This window comes from Myotis davidii, unplaced genomic scaffold (genome assembly GCF_000327345.1).
Source record: "Myotis davidii unplaced genomic scaffold, ASM32734v1 scaffold1451, whole genome shotgun sequence".
NCBI classification, from domain to species: domain Eukaryota; kingdom Metazoa; phylum Chordata; class Mammalia; order Chiroptera; family Vespertilionidae; genus Myotis; species Myotis davidii.
In genome coordinates this window covers 118,027-141,091 of record NW_006282881.1, presented here as the reverse complement: position 1 = coordinate 141,091, position 23,065 = coordinate 118,027, and the positions used below count along the sequence as shown (strand labels likewise).

Genomic DNA, 23,065 nt, shown 5'->3' with positions numbered 1-23,065 from the left:
CGCGGTCTGAGGGGCCGACCGAAGCCCCCGAGGGACCAGAGCTCGGGCCTCCTCCGGCTTCGGCCTCTTTGGGTCTCCCTCCCGTTGTTAAGAGACTCGTCCCTGCGTGGGCGGTCGCGCCCTTACCCTGAGTTTCCTCCACAGGTAAGCTCTCCCCAGAGGCGGACGCGAAGAGCCCGGGAGTGTTCTGGCGCGAGAAACAGGGGCGGGGCCACGGGGCGGGGCGGTACACGCTACGTAAGACGCCGCCGCTGTGTGCGTCGCAGTGCGCATGCGCGGTGCACTGCGTAGCGGAGATCCGGACCCCGGCGGGAGCCAGCATGGCGTCTGAGCGTAAAACTAAGTTGTCCAAGAATTTGCTGCAAATGAAGGTACGGGGCGCGGGGGGAGCCAGGATGGGAGGGCAGGGCCACCGGGGCCTCCTGGCCTGGCCGAGGCCGGAACAAAGGGCGTACAGGGGCCCCAGAGGGTCTCCAGCTCTCGCGTTCATTCATTCACTTAGCGCCTGCTGTGTGTTAGGCCATGGGAACTGGATTAGAAATCCGGCTGGTTCTCTCCTAAAGCCAACTGTCGAATAAGAGAGACAGAGACGTAAAAGTGGACACAGCGTAGTAAGAGCAGTGATGCCAGGAGCGCCGGCCAGGAACTTCGGGCTTCTGCGGGAAGCGGTGCTTTAGTAGAGACTGAAGGGTAGGTGGGAGGGTAGGGGCATAGCAACACAAACTGAGGCAAGAGAGCGTTCAGACGGCTGAGAGGCAAAACCCAAAAATTCTATGCTGAGTGTGAAGAACTAAAGATAATTCAGTATGTCCGGAAGGCAAGTTGCAAGAAATGGGCTTGAAAAAGTAGTCAGGTCACAGCAGGGAATATTAGACCAGGTTAAAGATATTTATCTTGTGAGCATTGGGAAGCTGTTGAGTTCCGGGAACAATATCATTAGCTGTGCCTCTTACTCTGTCCTCTGGGTAATATTTAGTGAAAGAAAGGCCCAACGGGGTCCAAAAGTGCAGTCAGAAAGACCACCTAGAACTTCTGGTCATCTGGGTGAGTGTTGCAGTGGTGGTGCTATGGAATTATAACAGTTGAGGTGAAAGTGAGTTATGTCAAGCAAAATTTACTTTTATATTTCAGATTTAACCAAATAAGATCAAAATGGACAAAAACAAGGGTAGTTAAAATGAATATAGGAATTAAAACGGGAAACAACCAATCCTTAAAACTTTAAATAATAGCAAACATTTTAGTTCTTGCTGTGTGCCAGACACTGTTCTAAGTGCTTTGTATATAGGAACCCAGTAATTCCACATAATCCCTTGAGGTGGGTTAGTATCCCTCTCTAACAGTGGGGACAACTGAAACGGAGAAGTAAGTAACTTGCCCAGAGTTACTTACTGCTAATAAACAGTGTAGACAAGACTCAAACTCAGAATTCTGTCCCTAGACCCCATTTGCTATCAATTACTACTGGTTGCTGAACACTCACAGATGTAAACTGTTAAATGTTATGTTTAGAGGGGTGCACAATATTCAGGAAGAGGAAGCAAGGCGTAAATAACGTTCTGAAAGATTGAAGAGTAAATATTGTATGTGCAAAATGTGAATTGAGTTGAGCTAGGGTGTAACTAGGGATGAATAGGGTGATTGAAAGTGAAAGGTAAGTCAGCATAATTTATAGTTTCTAAAGCATTTCTTCCATGCATATTAGCAAAATTTGAATCTTTACTGAACAGAGTTTTCTCTTGGTTTATGATTTGAAATCATGCAGATTTCAAGGAAGTGGAGTGGATTGACACAGCAAGCACTGAAAAGATTTTAGAAGTTGTTTAACTCTCGGAATAAGTCAAATGAAGATGTGCTGGATAATTAAGGACCAGACCAAAGATCTGACTTGGAAGTTAGGAATGAAGAAATTAACTCTAAAAAATCATTTACCCCTTACCTGAGTGGTTGAGACAGACTCAACTAGACATTGGAAGCAAAGAAGAGGTTCTCTATTTGGGTTCACAACTTCTGTCATTGTTAAGAAAGAACTCACTGGCAGGATAGCAGGAGACACTAGAAGGTACTTATTTGTATAACTCTTTTGGACTCAAAGACAGGAGTTAGTGAACTTTTTCTGTAAAGGAATAGGTAAATACTTGAAGTTTGTGGGCCAGTCTGTCTAACCAACTTGGCCCTTGTACCTCAGAACCAAATGAGTATGGCTTTGCTCCAGTAAACTTTATTTACAAAAACAGAAGTTTAGCCTAAGGACTATATTTTGTGATACCTGTTCCAAGTCCTTGTTGTGAGTAAAACTAAATCAGTAGCTTTAGAGTATGTTCTTAGGTGCTGTGGAGAAATAAGAATTGAACTGCTGCCTAAGTCTGGAGTTGCTTCATTCATAGTCACAGGGTTTTCTATCTTTTCCATATGTATAGAAAAATGTGTGTGTGTGTGTCTGTGTGTGTGTGTGTGTGTGTGTATTTTGGTACATATGAATATGGCTTTTTCTATACCATAAAGAATATTTACTTAAAAATAGGAGGGAAAAGGGCAGTTGGACAGGATTTGTGAGTTTTACCATGAAGAATATGAGTAATGGGATAAGACATCTATGTTTAAAGAGAACCAGCCAAGAAAGGAAATCTGGAAAAATTAGACAAGTCTAGAATCAGTTCCATTCAGAAAACCTTTATTGAACTCTTTTCTGTGTACCAGTTGCAGCCTACATACCAATAATGCAAAATGAACAAGAGATGTGGTCTGCATTCACAATCTTAGTCTTTTGGGAGACATCTATGTACAGTGGGGCCTTGACTTACGAGTTTAATTCGTTCCGTGACGGAGCTCGTAACTCACATTACTCGTATGTCAAATCAAAAAGTGAACGAGTGAGACACGTGATGCTGGGCTGATGTTGTGGCGATCACTGTGACGTTCGCTGCGCCAACTAGCGGTGGGGTATCTGAAGCTGGCTCGTAACCCGAATTTTAGCTCGCAACTCAAAGCAAAAAATCGGCCAAGAGACGGCTCGTATCTCGAAAAACTCGTTAGTCGGGACACTCGTAAGTCAAGGCTATATATAAAAGTCTAAGCAACCATTTGACTGGTAGCTATGACACGCATTGACCACCAGGGGGCAGATGCTCAACACACAAACATGGAAACATGAAACAGACTGATGAATCTCTGAGGGAAGGGAGGGTCAGGGCAGGAAGAGATTAACCAAGATCTTATATGCATACTAGAGGCCCGGTGCATGGATTTGTGCACCAGTGGGGTCCCTCGGCCTGGCCTGTGGGAATCGGGCCAAAACCAGCAGTCCGACATCCCCCAAAGGGTCCCGGATTTCGAGAGGGTGCAGGCCAGGCCAAGGGACCACACCGGGCCTCTAATGAACAGTAAGCCAGTGTTTATAAAGCTGTATTAGAAGCAAGGAATGTTTATCAAAGGACACGTGCTCTGGACCTTCACAAGTAAGTATTTTGCCAGGCAGAAGATAGAAGCATAATGTTGAATAGCAAAGGCAGAAGAACTGGGAAGTACAGGGTTTGCTTTCCGGAAACTGCCGGTTCTTTCCTGGAATGAGGGTATAAGCACAAGTAAAAGGATGAGGACAGATGAACGAACAGTGCAAAGCCAGGACATTGATGGTGTTACAATCCACACAGTTTACCCAGATTTCACCATTTTACTTGCACCTGATTGTGTGTGTGTGTGTGTGTGTGTGAATTTTCCATACAATTTATTGTATGTAGATTTATCTAACTGCCATCACATTCAAGATACAAAGCTTTTCCATCATCACCTTTGTGTCATCCCTAATCCCTAGCCATCATTAATCTATTATTCATTATTATGATTTTGTTATTTCAAGGATGTTATATAAATGGAATCATAATCTTTGAGATTGGCCTTTTTCACTCAGCATAATTCACTTGAGACCCAGTTATGTTGTTGAGTGTTATGAATAGTTCCTTCCTTTTTATTGCTAAGTAGCACTGCATGCTGTAGATGTTCTATGGTTCATTTTAGCCATTCACCTGTTGAAGAGTATTTTGATTGTTTACAGTTCTTGGCTAGTACAAATAGAGCTGCTGTGATTATTTATGTGTAAGTTTTTTGAGTAAACTACGTTTTCATTTCTCTGGGATAAATGTCCAAGACGACAATTGCTGGGTCATATGGTAAATTCATGTTTAGTTGGATAAGGAACTATGTAGCTATTTTTCACAGAGGAGGTAATTTCCTCGTAGCCTCATCAGAATTTGCTGTTATGCTTATATTTATTTGTGAATGTTTTTCAAGTCATTTCATTTAGTAGTCATTGGTAAAGCCCTTATGTCTAAAAATGTTTATGATTTAGAAAGAGCTGGAATTGAGGGAAGCACAATATAGGATAAAGGAAAGAAATAGGGGTAAATGGAAACCAGTGTAATCCTAGATGTAACTGCTGGATGATTTCTAAATTTATTTTTCCTGTTATTAGTATTTCATCATTTTGCAGTGATTAACTTCTTGGTTTACCTATCCCCTGGAAATAGCGCTATTGTTTGTGCTAGGGAGAGACTAGAGCAGGACTGCTGTTTTCTCTACTGGCCTATTTTGAGTTGAGTTTATACAGATCTATCTTCTATCTCTATATATAAAAGCCTAAGCAACTGGTCGACTGGTCACTATGGTGCGCACTGACCACCAAGTGGCAGACGCTCAAGGCAGGAGCTGCTCCCTGGTGGTCAGTGCGCTCCCACAGCAGGAGCGCCGTCAGCTGACCAAGAGGTGCTATTCGCAGGTCTCACGGCTGGCCACCGCAGCCTGGAGACTGCAGTGGAGCGGCAGTGAGCCTACCAAGTGGCAGCGGCGGCAGACACAATGGGTCCAGGATGAGCAGGAGCAACTGGCAGTGTTGGACTGCCAGTTTCGGCTTGATCCCCACAGGCCATACCAAGGGACCCCACCGGTGCATGAATTCTTGCACTGGGCCTCTAGTTGTAAAATAAAGAGCAGCCATATAGTTGATCAGCATTTCAAAGGATAGATACAAGTGAAGAGCAGGCTTTATGGATTCCTCAATCATGAGGTGGGATTTCTGGAGAAATGGGGAAGAGCAAGTGAAAGAATAAAGTTATTTGAGGGTTTTTTTAACTCTAAATTGGGAACATTAGTTGCTGGCACTGATTTTGTTTTGATTTGACAGTTCATGCAAAGGGGACTGGACTCAGAAACTAAGAAACAACTAGAAGAGGAAGAAAAGAAAATCATTAGTGAAGAGCATTGGTACTTGGATTTACCAGAGCTTAAAGAGAAAGAGTAAGTTTTATTAGAAATTACATTAATGGCACTTTGTGCATTCAGAGTGAAATCTCTATAAACGTAACTCATCATTCCAGTGACACAAAGCCCATGAAATAGCATCAATTCAGTTTCTTGAAATAGCCTTACAAGTAGTTTTCTAAAATTGTTAAACCTATAAGAGGTCTACTTGAATTTTTATACATTTTGACTGACCCTTGGCTATCACTTATTATCCTTTTTTTTTTTTTTTGCATTGCATGAAGGATTCTAGCCCATATCTCTGGTAGTAACTGGAGACCTTTTATGAGATTCTGTAATGTACTTGCTACATATTAAGTTCCAAAGATTAGGTGTTTACTCCTGGGCTCTCTAGTTTTATTTCATTTTAACAGAATTTTTCATTAGAATGAGCTTCTGAAACATAGGTCAAGACATTTTTGTTTTGTTTCTTTCCTCTTTTTTAAGAAAATACGTTTTTATGTATTTCAGAGAGAGGAAGGGAGAGAGAAAGATAGAAACATCAATGATGAGAGAGAATCATGAATCACCTGCCTCCTGCACACCCCTTACTGAAGTTTGATGAGCCTGCAACTCAGGTATGAGTCCTGACCAGGAATTGAACTGTGACCTCCTGGTTCATAGATCAATGCTCAACCACTGAACCACACTGTCTGGGCTTTTAAAAAATATTTGCTATTAATACCAATTATCTTAGCTAACATTCATTGAGTCTGTAATGTGTGCTAGGAACAGGGCTAAGCACTTACATCTTTTTTTTCTGTTTTGTTTTGTATTTTTGTGGATGTGGGGGGGGGGGGGTTAATCCTCACCCGAGGCTATTTTTCCCATTGATTTTTATAAAGGGAAGGAGGGAGGGTGAGAGAGAAAAAGATAAAAACCCCGATGTGAGAGAGACCCTGGGCTGGGTATTGAACCTGCAACCCAAGTACATGCCCTTGATCGGGAATCAAGCCTGAGACCCTTCAGTATTCGCTCACTGGTGCTGTAACCATTGAGCCATATACATCTTTTAATTATTTAATCCTCATAGCAAACTTGAGAGCTGGCTATTATATTTTATCCATTTTATAGTTGAGGAAACTGAAGCTTAAAAGAAAATAACTTTCTCAGTGTCACCCAGCTAGTCATTGCTAAAGCTGAGATAACACATTGGTCTTCCACTGTTAGCTTTTTTGATGATTGATAAATAATTTTGAATGAAGGAGTGATGGATCCACATTATCCATTAATTTATGTAAATTTTTCTGGAAGCTACTTATCATTTCTTCTTGATGCTTGTCTTACCTTAGTAAGCTCTGTACTAAGATGGTTTTACTTAAACTTTGAAAGAACTAAAGATACTGCTTATTATCTTCAGGCATATTTATGTTTTTCCTTTTTGTACCTTATAATTCTTTGTTTTTAATATGTTACATTCCCTTGTTCATTTGGCTGATTGTCTCTGGATCTTTTAGAAGGTTAGATACTCCTCTCCAAAGATAAAAAAAGTATGTCCCACCGGGAGGGATTGGAGAAAGCTACTTTGTTTTCTCTGCTTACTTTTCTGTGTACTTGCTTCTTTTTTTATTATTTCTTATCAGAGGAAGGAAGATGTTAAGGAGGTAGGGGAAGGTAATGCCAGTGATAGTATGGATTTAGAAGCAGGGAGTGTAGAAAAGGACCTTTCCTGACTAGTAAGGAGCTATAATTTCATTTTATGCCTTGACTATACTTGCACAAAGTATCCCAGATAACCCAGGAGGATTTCCATCTTGTTTTCAGTATCCCCTGCCCCAACACAGTATATTATTCCCAGAAAAATGACCTTTAGATTTCTTTCCTAGGAGGTAAATGTCTCAGTTCATTTGAGCTACTATAACAAAATACTACAGACTGGGTAGCTTATACACAACAGAAATTTATTTTTTACTGTTTTAGAGGCTAGAGATCCAAGATCAGGAGAATGTGTGCCTGAATTTAGATTCCCTCAGGGAGAGGCGGTCCTGCTGGAAGTGAGGTGCTAACTGGACTATAGGGAAGGAACCTAAAGAACAGTGGGTTCTCAGTGTTTTGGACTCAAGAATTATTTACATTTTTAAAAAATAATTTAGAACCCATAAAAAGCTTCTTAAAGACAGATCAAGACAACTAGAAGAGAAAGAAAAGAAAATCATTAGTGAAGAGCACTGATACTCTTCATGTTGATATTTATATAAGAAATTAAAACATTTTAAAAATATTTAAGAAACAAATGCATTACATGTTAACGTAAATAACACATTTTTGCATGCAAAAGAACTTTTCCAAGACAAAAAAAAATATTAGGGAGAAAAATGGCATTGTTTTACATTTTTGCAAATCTCTTTAATGTCCGGCATTATAGAAGACAGCTGGATTCTTCTAACTCCTGCATTCAGCTTGTTATTGGATGTTGTTTTGATTGAAGTACATAAAGAAAGTCCACCCCCACACTTGATGATGTAGTTGAGGATAGAGGGGTGTTGTTTGTGCTTATGATACCTTTTTCATATAATTCTTTGATACTACTCCATAACTCAGTAAGTAGTAGTTTCTTAGATGTTAACTGCAGTGAGGAACCTGAAAACATCTTTATCATAATCATTGGTCTATCTTACAATTTTAATAGATCTTTTGTCAATGCATAATTTCATAACATCATGCATTTCTCATTTGGAATCTATTAGCTTAATGATTTATATAGATTTTCCAAATAACTCATTTCACTGTACAGTATCAAAAATTACATCATTAATATTACTGTGGGTTTCATCGGAAAAGGCTTTAATTATTGGGAACCTGTCAAGCCCAAAATGACATATACAAGCTATTCAAAATTCTAATTTTTGCTTTAAAGCTTGAATTTTATTATTGGCAATAAGTATTGTCAGTTGTTTCCCTTGAAGTGACAGATTTACTTTATTTTATGTTCAAGAAAATATCTGCTAAGTACCCAAGTTTGAATAACTACAGTTATGGTGTATCAAGAAAAAAGTAGCGAGTTAACTCACAACTCAGTCACACAAGTGTATTTTCTCACTAATCAGAAGTATCTTATAAATGCTTCCCATTTTGTGTAGAGGATATTTATAAAAAGTGTAATCAAGGACTGAGATCAATAAAAATTAATAAATTTTTAGTGCTTCATCTAGGACAGTGGTCGGCAAACTCAGTCAACAGAGCCAGATATCAACAGTACAACCATTGAAATTTCTTTTGAGAGCCAAATATTTTAAACTTAAACTATATAGGTAGGTACATTTAACTTTAAATTCACGGTTTTCGTCTACCGTTTTTCTTTGCTTCTTCTTTGTAGCCATCTCAAACAGGGCACCTAAAAAAATGTTTCATTTTATAATAATAAAGCCACCAACACAAAAGAATTACAGTTCTTAAATTGATGACAAAAATACATGTAGGATTTGCAGCTGATTGGAAAAATACCGGTAACTTTATGCTTTGAGTAGGTACTTTTGTCACCCGCGAGGGATTTGTGGACACGACTAGCACTAACCACTGCACATGAGGCTGCTGACTGACTGGCTCACTCAGCTCGCGCATGAATTGGGCACGCACCTCTCCCGCACTGCGTATCCTGCAGCCCGCCTGCCCTGCGCCGCGTCTCCCATCACCCAACAGACGAAAACCCCCCACTTCTTCTAACGCCACTTCTTCAAAGTAGACTCACCCAGGCCGAAACCCGACTTCTGTGCATGGGTCACAAAGTTTCAATCGCACTGTACATTCGCACCCGCACGTGGTATTTTGTGGAAGAGCCACGCTCAAGGGCCAAAGATCCACATTTGGCTCTCAAGCCGCGTTTTGCTGGTCACTGATCTAGGACATAATTATTTCTTTTCTTTTTTTTTTAATGTGAGAGTTAGTGGTAGACAGTGTAATGACTGCTAATTTAGTACAGTCTGGTATCACTACTTTAACTCATAATAAGATGTGATTTTACCCCTAATCGCTTTTGCACACACTGTGCAAATATCAACCTAGTAAAAAGGGCAAATAACGTCTTAGTATATTATCAGGGAACATCCTAGTGTTATGAGGGTGGACTTTCTTTATGTACTTCTACCAAGACATTTTGACCTCCTACCTTTTTTTACCTTCTCTCACTCTTCCCAGGTCATAGAGGCTTCCTTATTGTTTCTCAGGAAGGCCACTTACATTCTCCTTTCAGGGCCTTTACTTTTAACTAGTCCTGATATTTTTCCCCTGGTATCCTCATATCTTGTTCCTCACTCTCTTTTGAACTTTGCTCAAATGCCACCCCATCCAAGAGGCCTACCCAGACCACACCTTATAAACCAATCAAACACAAATTTTTAGATAAAAAGAATTTGGATGAATTGGATAGAATTCTATTTTCGTGTCTCTCGGTTTTAAAGGTGGATATGCTGGGCCATATGGTTGGCATATATGTAACATAGGAGAAGCTTTCAGATCAGTCTCCAAAGTGATTGTACCATTTTTCACTTTCACTAAGGTAGTATAGGAGTTCTAGTTGTTCAGACCCTTTCAATATTTTATATTACCTTTTTAATTTTATCTATTTTAGCATTCTAGTGATATCTCATGGTTTTTAATTTGCATTTTTCTGGTGATGATTAATGTTAAAGAATGCTTATATGCTTATTGGCCATTTCCATATCTACCTTTGTGAAGTTCTTATTCAAATTTTTCATCCATTTTTTTAAAAGGTAGTTTTTGTCGTTTTTTTCTAACATTCTGTATTACATATTTTTCTACTCTATATATCTGTCAATCTATTTTATTTTTTATGTATTTCACAGTAAGTAGCAGGCATAAGTACATTTTATCCCTTAACTAGAGTTTGATGTTTACATAGGGCTTTTTCTTTTTAAGGTAGAATTTACATACTTCTGTACAGATAGGAGTTCTTTATATTCTAAATTCAAATTCTTTCCCAGATATACATATATATTATGAATATTTCTCCTAGTCTGTGGTGTGCCTATTTATTTTCTTCTTATTGTGTTTTGATGAACAGTTTTTATTAATTTTGTTTCATTAATTTTTTCCCTTTTATAGTTAATTCTTTCTCCTGTTTAGTGAATCTTTGCCTGCACCAAGATTGCAAATATATTCAGTCTCTGTGTTTTCCTCTAGAATTTTTGTAAATTTTATCTATGCTCTGTCTCTGATTTTATGTATATGGTGTGAGGTAGGATTCAAGGTTCTTGTTTTTTTCTTTAGATAACCAGTGATCCCAGTACCATTTATTAAAAATACTTTACTCATTTCATTGTTTTGATGCTCTAGTCAAAAATCAATATGCTATGTCAGTATGGGTCTATTTCTGGATGCCTGTGTGTTGATATATATTATATTAGCTTGATTACTATGGATCGCAATGAGTCTTGATATCAGATAGTGTAAATTTTCACTTTTATTCTTTTTCAAGATTGTTTTTGCTAGCCTACATCTTCTGCCTTCCTATATAAATATTAGAATCACCTTGTTAATTTTTCCCCCATCATCTCCTTACCCCAAAAAAGTAAGATATTGAATGGCATTGCACTGACTTTATAGATCAATTTGGGGAGAATTGATATCATAACAGAATTGTCTTCCAATCCATAAATATGATATATCCATATATTTAGCTATTATTTAATTCTGTCAGCAGTGGTTTGTAGTTTTTTTGTGTAGGGATTCTATATAAGTATACCTCTGCATATTTCAAATTTTTAAATTCTATGATGGCCTTTTCCTAAAAATTATTTATTTTATGTATATAGAAATTGATGGTTATATGTTGACGTTGTATTCTATAACTATGCTAAATTGACTCACTAACTCTAGTAGGTGTTTTTTGAAGATTTCTTAAGATTATTTGCATATGCATTTTTAAGAATGGACATCCTTGCGTTGTTTCTGCTCCTAGGGAGAAAGCATTAATATATTTACTTTTAAATATGAAGTACTGTGTGTTCTCCTAGATGCCCTTTATCTTTTTTGATTTTTATAAGTAATGTTAAATTTTATGAAAACATTTTTGATGAGATAATTATATGATTTTTCTTCTGTGGGGATTATATTGATTTTTGAATGTCAAAGCAACCTTATATTTATGAAACAAATCCCACTTGGTATTTATTTATAAGTATTTATTTTAATTTGCTAATATTTTAATAGTGATTTTTGTATCAATATTCATAGAGGGTATTGGGATATAGACTTATAATGCCTCTAGCTTGGGCAGTAGCATAACTTCAGAAGTGTTCCTCCTCTTCTCATTTCTTAGTTTGTGTAAAATTGGTATTATTTCTCCCTTAAATGTTTGATAAAATTCACCAATGAAGCCATCTGGATCTGGAGTTTACTCTTTGAGAATATTTTTTAATATGAATTCATTTTCTTTAATAGATATAGGACTATCCTGATTTTTCACTTTAGTTGGTTTTTTTCTTCTCTAAAATTTCTATTTGGTAATGTTTTCATTTCCATTTTTTAATTCACATTGTTTGTATCTTCCTTCCATTCATATTTCCCTTTAAATTCTTGACCATATTTATAATACCTATTTTAATGTTTTCTATTCTATCATTTTTCTTTTTTTATTGACTTGTTTTCTGTTAATGGGTCAAATTTTTCTGCTTCCTTACATGTCTAGTGCTTTTTTTTAAAATCCTCACTCGACGATATTTTTTTTCATTCATTTTTAAAGAGAGGAAGGGCTGGGGTGGGGGGAAGATTGATTGATGTTAGAGAGAAACATCAGTAAGTTGCCTCCCATATGAGCCCCAACTGGGAATCAGACCCACAGCCTTTTGGTGTATGGGACAATGCTCCAACCAAATGAGCCACCCAGCCAGGGCTCTAGTAATTTTTAATTGTGGGCAATATATTATGTTATATTGCTGAGTACCCATCCTTAATAAAGGGTTGAAATTTGTTACATTAGGCAGCTAATTTACATACTGACCAGCTTGATCCCTGTTTTTGTTAGAGTAGGTTTTATAGCCTTTACTCTAAGGATAGCTTAGCAGTACTCTAAGGTGTGACCTTTCTATTCATTGTCACAGGGTATTCAACTGGTCTCTTCATTTTTGGTACAAAAATCAAACATTTCCATCCTCTATGCAAAGTCTCATATTTGTTCAACATACAATTCCAGGGTAAATTTTCTTTCCCAGGTGTGGTAAACTGAAAAATGGTCCCTCAAATAATATCCAGGCCTTCATCCCTGGAACTAGTTTTACCTTATATCCCCAAATTGACTTTAGTAATGTGATTAAGTTAAAGATCTTTAGATGGGGAGATTATTGTGGATTATCTCGGTGAGATCTAAATGCAATTATATCCTTATAAAAGGGAGACAGAGAGATTTCATACACACAGAGGAGAAGACATTGTGACCATGGGGGCACCAAGTGAAGTGATGCAATCACAAGTCAATGAATACTGGATGCCAGCATAAGCTGGAAAGGCAAGGAATGAGTTCCTTTCTCCCTCCCTTTAGAACAGGGATGGGGTATGTCCAGCCAAGGCCATATAAAGCCCACGAAATCATTTGGTCTGGCCCTGCCAAGGTGTTAGGAGTGAGTTAATTAAATGTTTGACCAAATATAGCAGGCTGGCTTTTAAGTTGATAATTGTGTATGGCCCATGAATCTTATATAATAAAAGGCTAATATGCAAATTGTCCCCTCGACCCCGAGTTTGACCAGGGGGCAGGGCCAGCCGGCCTACTGCCCGCAGCCCCTCCCCCTGGCCAGCCTCGCCCTCCTCACCCCAATTGGGGTTGGGGCCAGCCCGCCAACCGCCCATGGTCCATCCCCGCAGCCGGCCCAGCCCAGCCTGATTGGGGCAGGTGGGCCAGACCCCACCCATGCACGAATTTGTGCACCAGGCCTCTAGTAATGTTATAAATATCCAAATGGCCCTTGGCAGAAAAAAAGTTCCCCACCCCTGCTCTAGAGGGAGGGCAGCCCTGCTGACACTTTGATTTTGGTCCAATGAAATTGATTTCAGACTTCTAGCATTATAAGAGCATAAATTACTATTGCTTAAACCCACCAATTAATTTGTTACAGCAGCCCTAGGAAACGAATGCACAGGTAATTGTTCTCCTGGAAATCGTTATTTTTCCCTTGACACTGTGGACTCACCCTACACATGTGCAGCCTGATATTCAGCCAAAGATTCAAGGCGACCCAATATGTAGGTCCTGAATTCCTTTGTGTATCTCCCTTAATTTGGTGTCTTGACCCATGAATTTTAGCTACCTCTGGAACCCAAACTTTTAAATTGTCTCTTCAGTGCATTGAGACTGGGTGCTCTTAGAGATTCCTCCAGTCAGAAGATGGGCATTCGTGGAGCTCATTTCATTTGGTTTTCTTTCCTCATGCATCACATTTGACTTGTTCACTGTTTCCTGTTTTGTCCCATTTTAAAATTGCCTGCAGTAGGAGGGCTGGTTAAGTACCAGTTACTCCCTTATGTTCAGGAGTGGAATAACCTGCTCCCTTTTTATCCAGTATATAATATTAATCCTTTATTATCTGGCACCACTCTAGAATGTAACGTCCATGAGAGCAGAGGCTCTCTTCTTCATGGCTATCTCCCCAGCTTCTAGAACTGCGTGACACACAATTTGGTGTAATAAGTGTTTGCCAATTGAGTGAATGAATGAATGAATGAATGTTGACAAGAAGCAGGCTGACTTTCCACCAAAGAAGCCATAAAGGCTAGGTATTTGTTTTACTAGCATGCTTTATGGTGGACATCAGAACTATAGTCAGATATGCTCACTTAGGATTGGGATCATGAACTGGTGACTCAGGAGAATACATTTTGGAGACTGAAACATCCATACCTGCACCCTGTTACCAGGGCAGTGGCCTGCCCGGTGCCCTCTGTAGTGTCCAGTACTATTTAGCCCTCTGAGCAGCAGCATCATTTTCATTAGGGTAGCTTTGTAGCGTGATTTTGGTTTTAGATCAACTACCTATCTACCCTTGTTTCTGCCCATTTTCTAGTTCTCATCCAGCTTTCCCAGTGATTCTGTGAGATACCCAGTATTTTTACAGTAAATTCCTTCTATGCTTAAATCATCCAACATTAGTCATGTTTGTAGCTAAGAGTTCTGACTAATAAACTCTTTTAAAACTGCCCAGGACTCTGATTTCACAGTATTTAATAACAACTAGGTGAGTGGTGTAAATATCAAGGATATTTTGCTTTAAATATGGAAAATTCATTTTATTATAATAGGTCTCTACCTTGTGCATTTATGTAAATCAAATGTAGTGTTCAAAAGAGGCTATGACTCCAGCCAGCAGTTCCTGCCTCCTAATGTGTTTGCCGGACACATTAATCAGTTTTTATTTCTAACCCTAGATTAGAAATCTTATTGTATTTTTATTTGATTCTACTGAGAACTGTAAGATTGATTTTTCACTTGAAATCTTGACTTATATTTGCTTTGCTTTGTTATAAGTAGACATGCTATTAATACAGGTTTATTTTCCCGTTTAGGAGTTTCATAATAGAAGAGCAGAGTTTCTTGTTATGTGAAGATCTTCTCTATGGAAGAATGTCATTCAGAGGATTTAATCCTGAGGTTGAGGTATTAATATAATTACTTTAAATTTAAAATTTTTCCAATTGAATTCTTTCTGCTAGTAATTGGGTTTAGGTTTTTCCCCACCAGGTACCATTTCTCTTTATTATATGGAAAATAACAAATCTTGAAATACTGCCATAGCTATTTAAAGAAATTGCAAGCATTGCAGTCTAGTTTTATGGTGGAATTGAGTAGATAATTTAATATAGCAGTATAAGTTCTTAACAGTGCCACTGTAAGTGCTAGAATTTCAGCTCGGGTCTTTTATAGTAACATCAGGATTTTATTCATATGATGCTATTATTAAAAATTATTCTCTGGCATCTATAAATGAATCTTTGCTACTGGAAAAAAGTGTTACTTAAAAATTGAGTAAATTGACTTTTTAATGGACAGGTTTTGATCCAAACTTGTAAATAGATTTTTAAAAGAATCCTTTGGTAAGTTGGTTTGAAAAGTAAAATAGTCGCCTTATAACTGCTCTGTTCATTTGAATTTTCCTGCCTCGGGTTTTTAAAGAAGCACAGGCCTTCACTTAACAAATATCAGAATCTGGTTGTATATTAAAAGCCATCCTATCAGATACTTGACCAACCAAACGGAGGTCTGTGATATAAAGCTTTAGTTTTATGACACTTAAAGCCAGGGTTTCTCAGCCCTGGCACTGTATGATGTATTGAGCCAGATTGTTCTTTGTGGTGGGGACTGTCCTGTGCATTGTAGGATGTTTAACAGCATCCCTGGTCTGTATTCTCTACTCCCTAGACGCCAGTAGTGTACACACACGCACCAGTTGTAACAACCAAAAATGTCTCCAGACATTGCCAGAGGTCCCCTGGTGAGCAGAGCCTCCCTGGTTGAAACCACTTCCCTAAAGATGCCTGTAGACAACCACAGCTAACCAAGTTAATTGCCAAAGTTTATTTTTAAAGATTCTAGTTTAATTTTCTCCCCCTCCTCTTCCTTTTTAAAGGGTATGATAATTAAGCTGTTAAATTTATTTTATACAAAATCAACACTAAAAGTGTTTGTTTTTACTATATGCTTTCCTTGCTTTGGCCTGCTTACAGCTTTAGATTGGGAAAGAAAATGGGCAGTGGAACAAAGGAGAGGGAAAAGCAGATAATGAGTGTGTTATACTCAAAGACTGGGGCTGTGGGTGGACAGGCATTCCAAAGTATGTCTGGTATGTGGGAAAAGGAGTTGATTCGGGCCTCAGAATTTAATGGGACTCTGTACCATTGGGTACATTCTCCCTGGGGGAAAGTTTTGAACTGTTTGGTTTGTACATCTGAGCTGTCATAAAATGTGAGAAAAGTTTGATATACTTGTTTATGAAAAGAATGATACCAACTTGACAGCACTTTATTATAAGCAGGATGTATTTAGAACAAATGTTTAATATTGTATGTGTTTCTAATAACACCTGGCATAGAGTTTATTTTATCAGTACATATTTATTCTGTGCCTGTGGTGCATCAGCCCTCTAGAAGCACTGGAAATGCAGCAGGGAACCCAAGTGTATGCCCTCACAGAATTTGTATTCCCAAAATTATTTTATGTTTAGTCCTTTAAATGTTGGAAAAGCTAATTGAGACTAGTTTCTCGTCTGCTTTCCCTTCCTTGTTCTACTCTTGCTATAAAGAAAGTATTATACAGTAAAAATAAAATCTGTCAGAGGGTAACTGTCAAGTAATGGTTAATGTGAGTTAAAAAGATGGAGAATGGCCCATGACACATGGACATCATAGGGGATACATTATCCACCCTCGTGTTTGGAGGTGATGCAGGTCCTCCCCATTATACCAAGGCCCACTATCCAGTTCTTCCATCCAGCAATTTGCTGCCCCACAACCACCACCACCATTTAAAAAAAAAAAAAGCATTTAAAATTACTCTTGACTATAAATACTTCTTACATTTGGCTCAAAGGTGGGAATTTTGGAGGAAATCTGAAAGTTTACTTTTTCTTTCCCCTACTCACTAGAATGTGTTAGCAGTGTGTCTGTTTTAATTTTAATTTTAATTTTTTAATTACAATTGACATACAATATTATATTAGTTTCATGTGTCCAACCCCATGATTAGATATTTATATAACTATGAAGTGATCACCTCAATAAATCTAGTAACCATCTGACACCATACATAGTTATTAGAATACTAGAGGCCCAATGCCCAAAATCTGTGCACAGGTGTGATCCCTAGACCTGGCCGGTGGTCAAAGTGTGAGCATCTGGCATGGAAGGGCAGATCCCAGCTGACCTCTGGGCCCTGGGCAGCACCTGTCCCATCCCCCCTGGGCCCCACCCAGCTTCCTCAGTGCCTGGGAGCCAGGTGGCGGCCCCGCCCCCCTGCCACCACTGCTGGTCATCATTTGCAGGGCGATCAGCAGGGTGATTGGGCCCTGCTCCCACCCACCTTGGCCTGGCATCACCCACTCACCTGCTCTACCATCCTTGGTCCCGCTCTTGTTGGGGCCCATTGGGGCAGGCAGCGCCTCCACTGTCACCCGCTGCCAGTACCATATCGCTGATGCCTGCCATGTTCCACGCTGCCACATGATGGTCAGCGCACATCATAGCAAGCGGTCGAACTCCTGGTCAAGGGGACAATTTGCATATTAGGGTTTTGTAATATAGGCTTATTGACTACATTCCCTATGCAGTATTTTACATCCCCATGATTATTCTGTAACTACCAATTTGTCCTTCTTAATCTCTTCACCTTTTTCACCTATCTCCCCAACCACACTCCCATCTGCCAGTGGTCAGAATGTTTTCTACATCTATGCATCTATTTCTGTTATGCTTGTTTGTTTATTTTGTGTTTTAGATTCCACATATAAGTGAAGTCTTCTGACATTTGTTTTTCTATCTGACTTCATTTTTGTCTTTCTGTCTCTAGGTCCATCTATGTTTTTATAGATGGCAAGGTTTTATTCTTTTTTTTATGGTTCAGTCATATTCCATTATATATATGCACCACTTCTTTATCCATTCATCTATTGGTGGACACTTAGGTTGTTGCCATATCTTGGCTATTTATATATTTAAAACCCTAATATGCAAATAGACCAAATGGCAGAACAACCAAACAGCCAGTCACTATGATGTGCGCTGACCATCAGGGGGCGCGGTCGGAACATGGTGGGTGTCAGCAGTAGGCAGCAGAGTGTGGAACATGGCGGACATCAGCCATGGCGGGATGGTGGTGCAGGTGAGCAGGGGAGCCAGACCAAGGCAGGACTCCAGTCGCTGTCATTGGGGCATGCCTCTGCTGGTTACTGAAAATTCTTTGTTCCCGCACACCACGGTCCCTCCCCGCACTTGCACCAGCTGCTGGCGCCAGCCCCTCTCACACCCACTGCCGACACTGAAGCCACCGCCCGCTACCGCTGCTGGTGCCGGCCCCAATCGCTCGGCACCATCAGTGGGTGCAAGTGGCAGCTGCCGGCCCTGATCGCCCCTCAGGGCTTCTCCATCTCCCCTTGCTCCTGAGGGACAATCGGGGCCGGCAGCCACCACTTGCATCCACTGCTGGCTCTGGCCCCACTTGCACCACTGCTTGCACCATCAGCATGTGGAAGCGGTGGCGGCTGGAGCGGGACTGCCAGGGGACAGGGGGCTGCAACGGAAGGGGCTGGGTGGAGACACAAAGGATGGGCCGAGACCCGCCCCTGTGCCCACCTCAACCTTGCAGCCCACAGTTCCTTTCAAGGAACAGTGCACAAATTTGTGCACTGGGCCCCTAGTTGTAAATAATGCTGCAATATATGTCTTTTCAATTTAGTGTTTTCAGTTTCTTCATATAAATACCCAGAAGTGGAATTCCTGGGTCTTCCTTTGTCTATTATTATAACCTTTGTTTTAAAGTCTATTTTGCTGGTATAAGTATTGCTTCTCCAGAGTTTTTGTTTGTTTCCATTTTCATAAACTATCTTTTTCTATCCCTTTTAGTTTGTGTGTGTCTTTTGGTCTGAAGTTAGTCTATTATAGACAGCATATGTAACAGTCTTGTTTTCTTATTCATTCAGCCACCTTATATCTTTTGATTGGAGCATTTAAACCATTTGCATTTAGTGTAATTATTGATAGATATGTAGTATTTATTGCCATTTTATTTATATTTTTATCTTTTGTCTTTTTCTTATAATAATGTTTTGGTAGTGATGAACTTTTTTAGCTTTTGTCTAGGAAGCTCTTTACCTGTCCTTTAATTCTAAATGATAGCTTTTCTGGGTAGAGTAATTTTGGTTGTAGGTCCTTGGTTTTCATCACTTTGAATATTTTGTGGCAGTCCCTTCTGGCCTGAACAGTTTCTGTTGAGAAATCAGCAGACAGTCTTATGGGAGCTTTCTTGTAGGTAACTAACTGCTTTTCTCTTGCTGCTTTTAAGATTCTCTCTTTGTCTTTAACCTTTGACATTTTCATTATGGTGTGTCTTGGTCTGGGCCTCTTTGGGTTCATATTTGGGACTCCCATGCTTCCTGGACTTGTATGTCTGACACCAGGTGAGGGAAGTTTTCTGTCATTATTCTTTTTCAAATAGGTTTTCAATTCCTTGCTTGCTTCTCCTTCTGGCACCCCCATGATGTGAATGTTGGTACATTTCAAGTTATCCCCGAGGCTCCTTATACTAGCCTCATTTTTTTTGTATTCTTTTTGCTGTTCTGATGTCTGTTTTCTGCTTCGTTAACTTCCAAATAGCTGATTTGATCCTCTACTTTATCTACTCTACTGTTGATTCCCTATAATGCATTCTTCATTTTAGTTATTGTACTCTTCATTTCTGACTGGTTATTTTTTGTTTTCTTTCTCCATTTTTATGTGTCCTAGCTCTTTGTTGAAGTTGTCACTAAGTTCATCTACTCTTCCCCAAAGTTCATTGATTATCCTTATAACCAGTGTTTTAAACTCTGCATCTGGTAAATTGCTTGACTCCATTTTGTGTAGTTCTGTTTCTGGAGTTTTGTTCTGTTCTTTTATTTGGGACATGGTTCTTTGTCTCCTAATTTTATCTGTATCCTGTGTTTGTTTCTATGTATTAGGTAGACCTGCTACATCTCCCAGTCTTAATAGCCTTATGTAGTGGGTGTCCTCTAGGGCCCAATGGTGTAGCCTCCCCAATCACCTGAGCTGGGCACTCCCAACTGTGTCCCCTGTGTAGGTTATGTGAACCCTGTTGTAGTTGAACATTGAGTGCTATTGGCATGTCAATGGTAGGAATTTACCCCCAGGTCAGTCATCTTCGAGGACTGGCTGAGACCAGCATGGAGGATCTGCTATATAGGGATTGACCCCACAAAGCAGGTCTTGCTTCAGCGGGTCTCTGGTGCCCACTGAGTTCGCCTCTTGAGTGTGTTACTCATGGAGGTGGTTGGGTTGTAAACTGGCATGGTCTGAAAGCTGTCCAGTGGGTGTGCTGGCTCTGGGGCCTCTCAGGAAGTACAGACCAAGGCTAGCAACTGATTGTGCCCTGCCTTGGACCACAGTATGAACTGCAGAACAATTTGCAGATGGCTGCTACATGTGTGGGCTTGGAGAAGCCCAGGAGGGGCCAAGCTTCGAACCTAGGCTGGCTGCTACTAGTGCTGGGCCTGAGGCCACTTAGCAAGAAATACAGATGCTGCTTGTTTGAGAGATTTTAGGAAAGTCCACAGCATGAGCCAAGACAGGCTATTTGTATGGAAAAGCTGCTGGAAATGGCTTGTGTGGGCCCACAAGTTGGATGAGGCAGGGAGAACAGTGTTTTAGCCAGATTGATGAAGACTCAGATACTGTACCCATTTGCCAGCTTTGTTGAGGGGAGGGCTCAGCAAAGGAACAGTGGCCTCTGCCAGCACTCCAGTCTGGGAGAAAGCCCTTACGCTGATGCCAGACATTCATTTTCTCCCTGTATGTCCCTGGAGCTTTTCAAGTTGCTGCCCCAGAGCTGGAGCTCAGGGCAAGTGAGTCTGAGCAAGTCCATGTGTGGGCCCTTTAAGAAGAACACCTGGAACTCTAGTGGCCTCTGTGTCATCAGCCACAATTTCCCCTGGTTTTTACAGCCAGAAGTTATGAGGACTACTTTTCCCAGCACTGGAACCCTGGGGCTGGCAGGACTGGTGTGAGGCTGGGGCCCTTTGCTCATCAGGTGTGACCTCTGCAGCTGAGATATCTCTCCCAATTTTTTTAACCACCACACATTGGTGTAGAAGTATGTCTGCTATAGATATGAGTAACTAATAATAAGATTTATGATCTAAAATACAATTTAATTGACAAGTCTAATCTAGTGGGGCTTTCTCTTACTGTTTTTAATTCAGAGCAGACTTGTGTTAGTACAGTGTGGAATAAAGTAGTGCAGAAAACTGCTTCTGAATTTTTGTTAGTCCTGTAGAGTCTGACCTCTGCTTCTCTACCTTCAAATACATTGGACACTAGTTCCTTTCACAAGCCTTTTTCAGCCCTGTTGGCCATGTTCGTGTATTTTTCAGAAATTAATGCTTCAGATGAATGCTAAGAACAAAGCAGAAGAAGTTGAAGATGAAACAGTGGAGCTTGATGTCTCAGATGAAGAAATGGCTAGAAGGTAACCATTACCTTGGGACAACCTTGTGACCTGTGCCCAGCATTCACTGGCTCTCACATGTGTACTTCTCTTACCCCATGGTCTACCCCAGCAGGAAAATGACTGTTTCTACTTTCTCTGACCTGAGGTGGATTCATACTGTCACAGGCTGGCAGTTGAGGGCTCATTTCCAGTGCTGTTTCCAATGCATATTTGAATATACATCTCAATTTATTTAGGATAATACAAAAAGAAAAAATAGCGGAGAATTTAATCATTCTTAGAGAAGTTTATACGTTTTTAAATCAGGTGACTTATTTTAATCATAGTTTTGATTTTTCTTATTCTTTGTTGCATTTTATTTTCTTTTTTAATTGATATTTAGAGAGAGGAAAGGAGAGAGATAGAGAAATAGAAACATCAATAATGATAGAAAAATACTGATTGACTGCCTCCTACATCCCTTCCCCTACTGGGGATAGAGCCTACAACCCATGCTTGTGCCCTGACCAGGAATCAATCCAGTGGCCTCTTGGTTCAAGGGTCGACACTCAACCACTGTGAGCCACACCTGCCAGGCTTTTGTTGCATTCTTGATAAGACTTGATTCCTGCGTTTTTTATTTGGAATTAAATTTGTGCTATTTATCATCTTAACAGATATGAGACCTTGGTGGGGACAATTGGGAAAAAGTTTGCCAAGAAAAGAGACCGTGCCAATTATGAAGAAGATGAAAATGGAGACATAAAACCAATTAAAACAAGGAAGATGTTCTTAAAGCCCCAAGATTAAAATGTATGCCTTAAGATATGGCTCGGAGATGCCTTGTGAGAGTTAACATATTTTGGAACGCATTCCAATGGTTTCTCTATAGTTATTAATATTGTAATGTTTATATGTAAAGAAATGTATAATTTTGGAAACATGCTGTTTTTGAAACAGATGTATGATGGATGTTATACATCCTTTGCTTAATATGGTATTCATCAAGAGTGGATTTTTAGCCCTTGATCTTCAAATGTACAAAGGCAATGTTTGCGTCCTAAAATTTTTTTTACCCCAGATTATTTTTAAATATATCTTTTCAATTGCTGACCTTAAATTGACACATAACTTAATAATAGTGTTTAAATTGTCCTTGTGTTTGCATTTAACTTTAAATTATTAATGTTGTCATTTCATACATTTTGGAATCAAATGTCGTGAGGATTTATTCTACATAAATTCATCAAGAACAAGCATGCCTTTCTAGCCTAAAATATTTGCATGCGACCAAATCAGTCAGTTTGTGGAATTAAGCGGTTTTGTTTAAAGCTTTTAATTAATAAGAAAAAATAATGTTCTGTAATAAACATCTGTTTTCATATATCTTTCTGTTACCTTATACTTTCAAATAATAATTTTAATTAAATTTAGTATTGGAACTTTAAAAAAATGAGCCACTAATTTAGAAGATGGTGGTATAATTAGATTGAACTGTAGAAATTTACTTCTATGAGTCAAAACCATCAGTTTTTTATAGTATAGCTCAGTAGAATTTGACGCCCCCCAGATTATCACCTAGTCTGAACCTTATTCTCAGTAGTGAGTAGAGAAGCCCGTGGAATTTAGTGTATG

At 39.5% G+C, this 23,065-nt stretch overlaps 1 protein-coding gene across 1 annotated transcript; it reads left to right on the top strand.

Annotated features, from left to right (window-relative positions):
* Window positions 1-274: 274 nt before the first annotated feature.
* MPHOSPH6 (M-phase phosphoprotein 6) lies at window positions 275-22,816 on the top strand. Its single transcript, XM_006753317.2, has 5 exons — window positions 275-371; window positions 5,180-5,292; window positions 14,809-14,899; window positions 21,375-21,469; window positions 22,108-22,816. Exons 1-5 carry the CDS (start codon window positions 321-323, stop codon window positions 22,238-22,240), a joined length of 483 nt encoding a protein of 160 aa, XP_006753380.1. The 5' UTR covers window positions 275-320; the 3' UTR covers window positions 22,241-22,816.
* Window positions 22,817-23,065: the final 249 nt, after the last annotated feature.

Excerpts from the sequence above, each read along its gene's own strand:
- MPHOSPH6 (XM_006753317.2), top strand. The coding sequence starts at position 321 with ATGGCGTCTGAGCGTAAAACTAAGTTGTCCAAGAATTTGCTGCAAATG. Across the intron at positions 14,900-21,374 it reads GATTTAATCCTGAGGTTGAG|AAATTAATGCTTCAGATGAA; the intron begins GTATTAATATAA and ends TGTATTTTTCAG. Across the intron at positions 21,470-22,107 it reads GATGAAGAAATGGCTAGAAG|ATATGAGACCTTGGTGGGGA; the intron begins GTAACCATTACC and ends TCATCTTAACAG.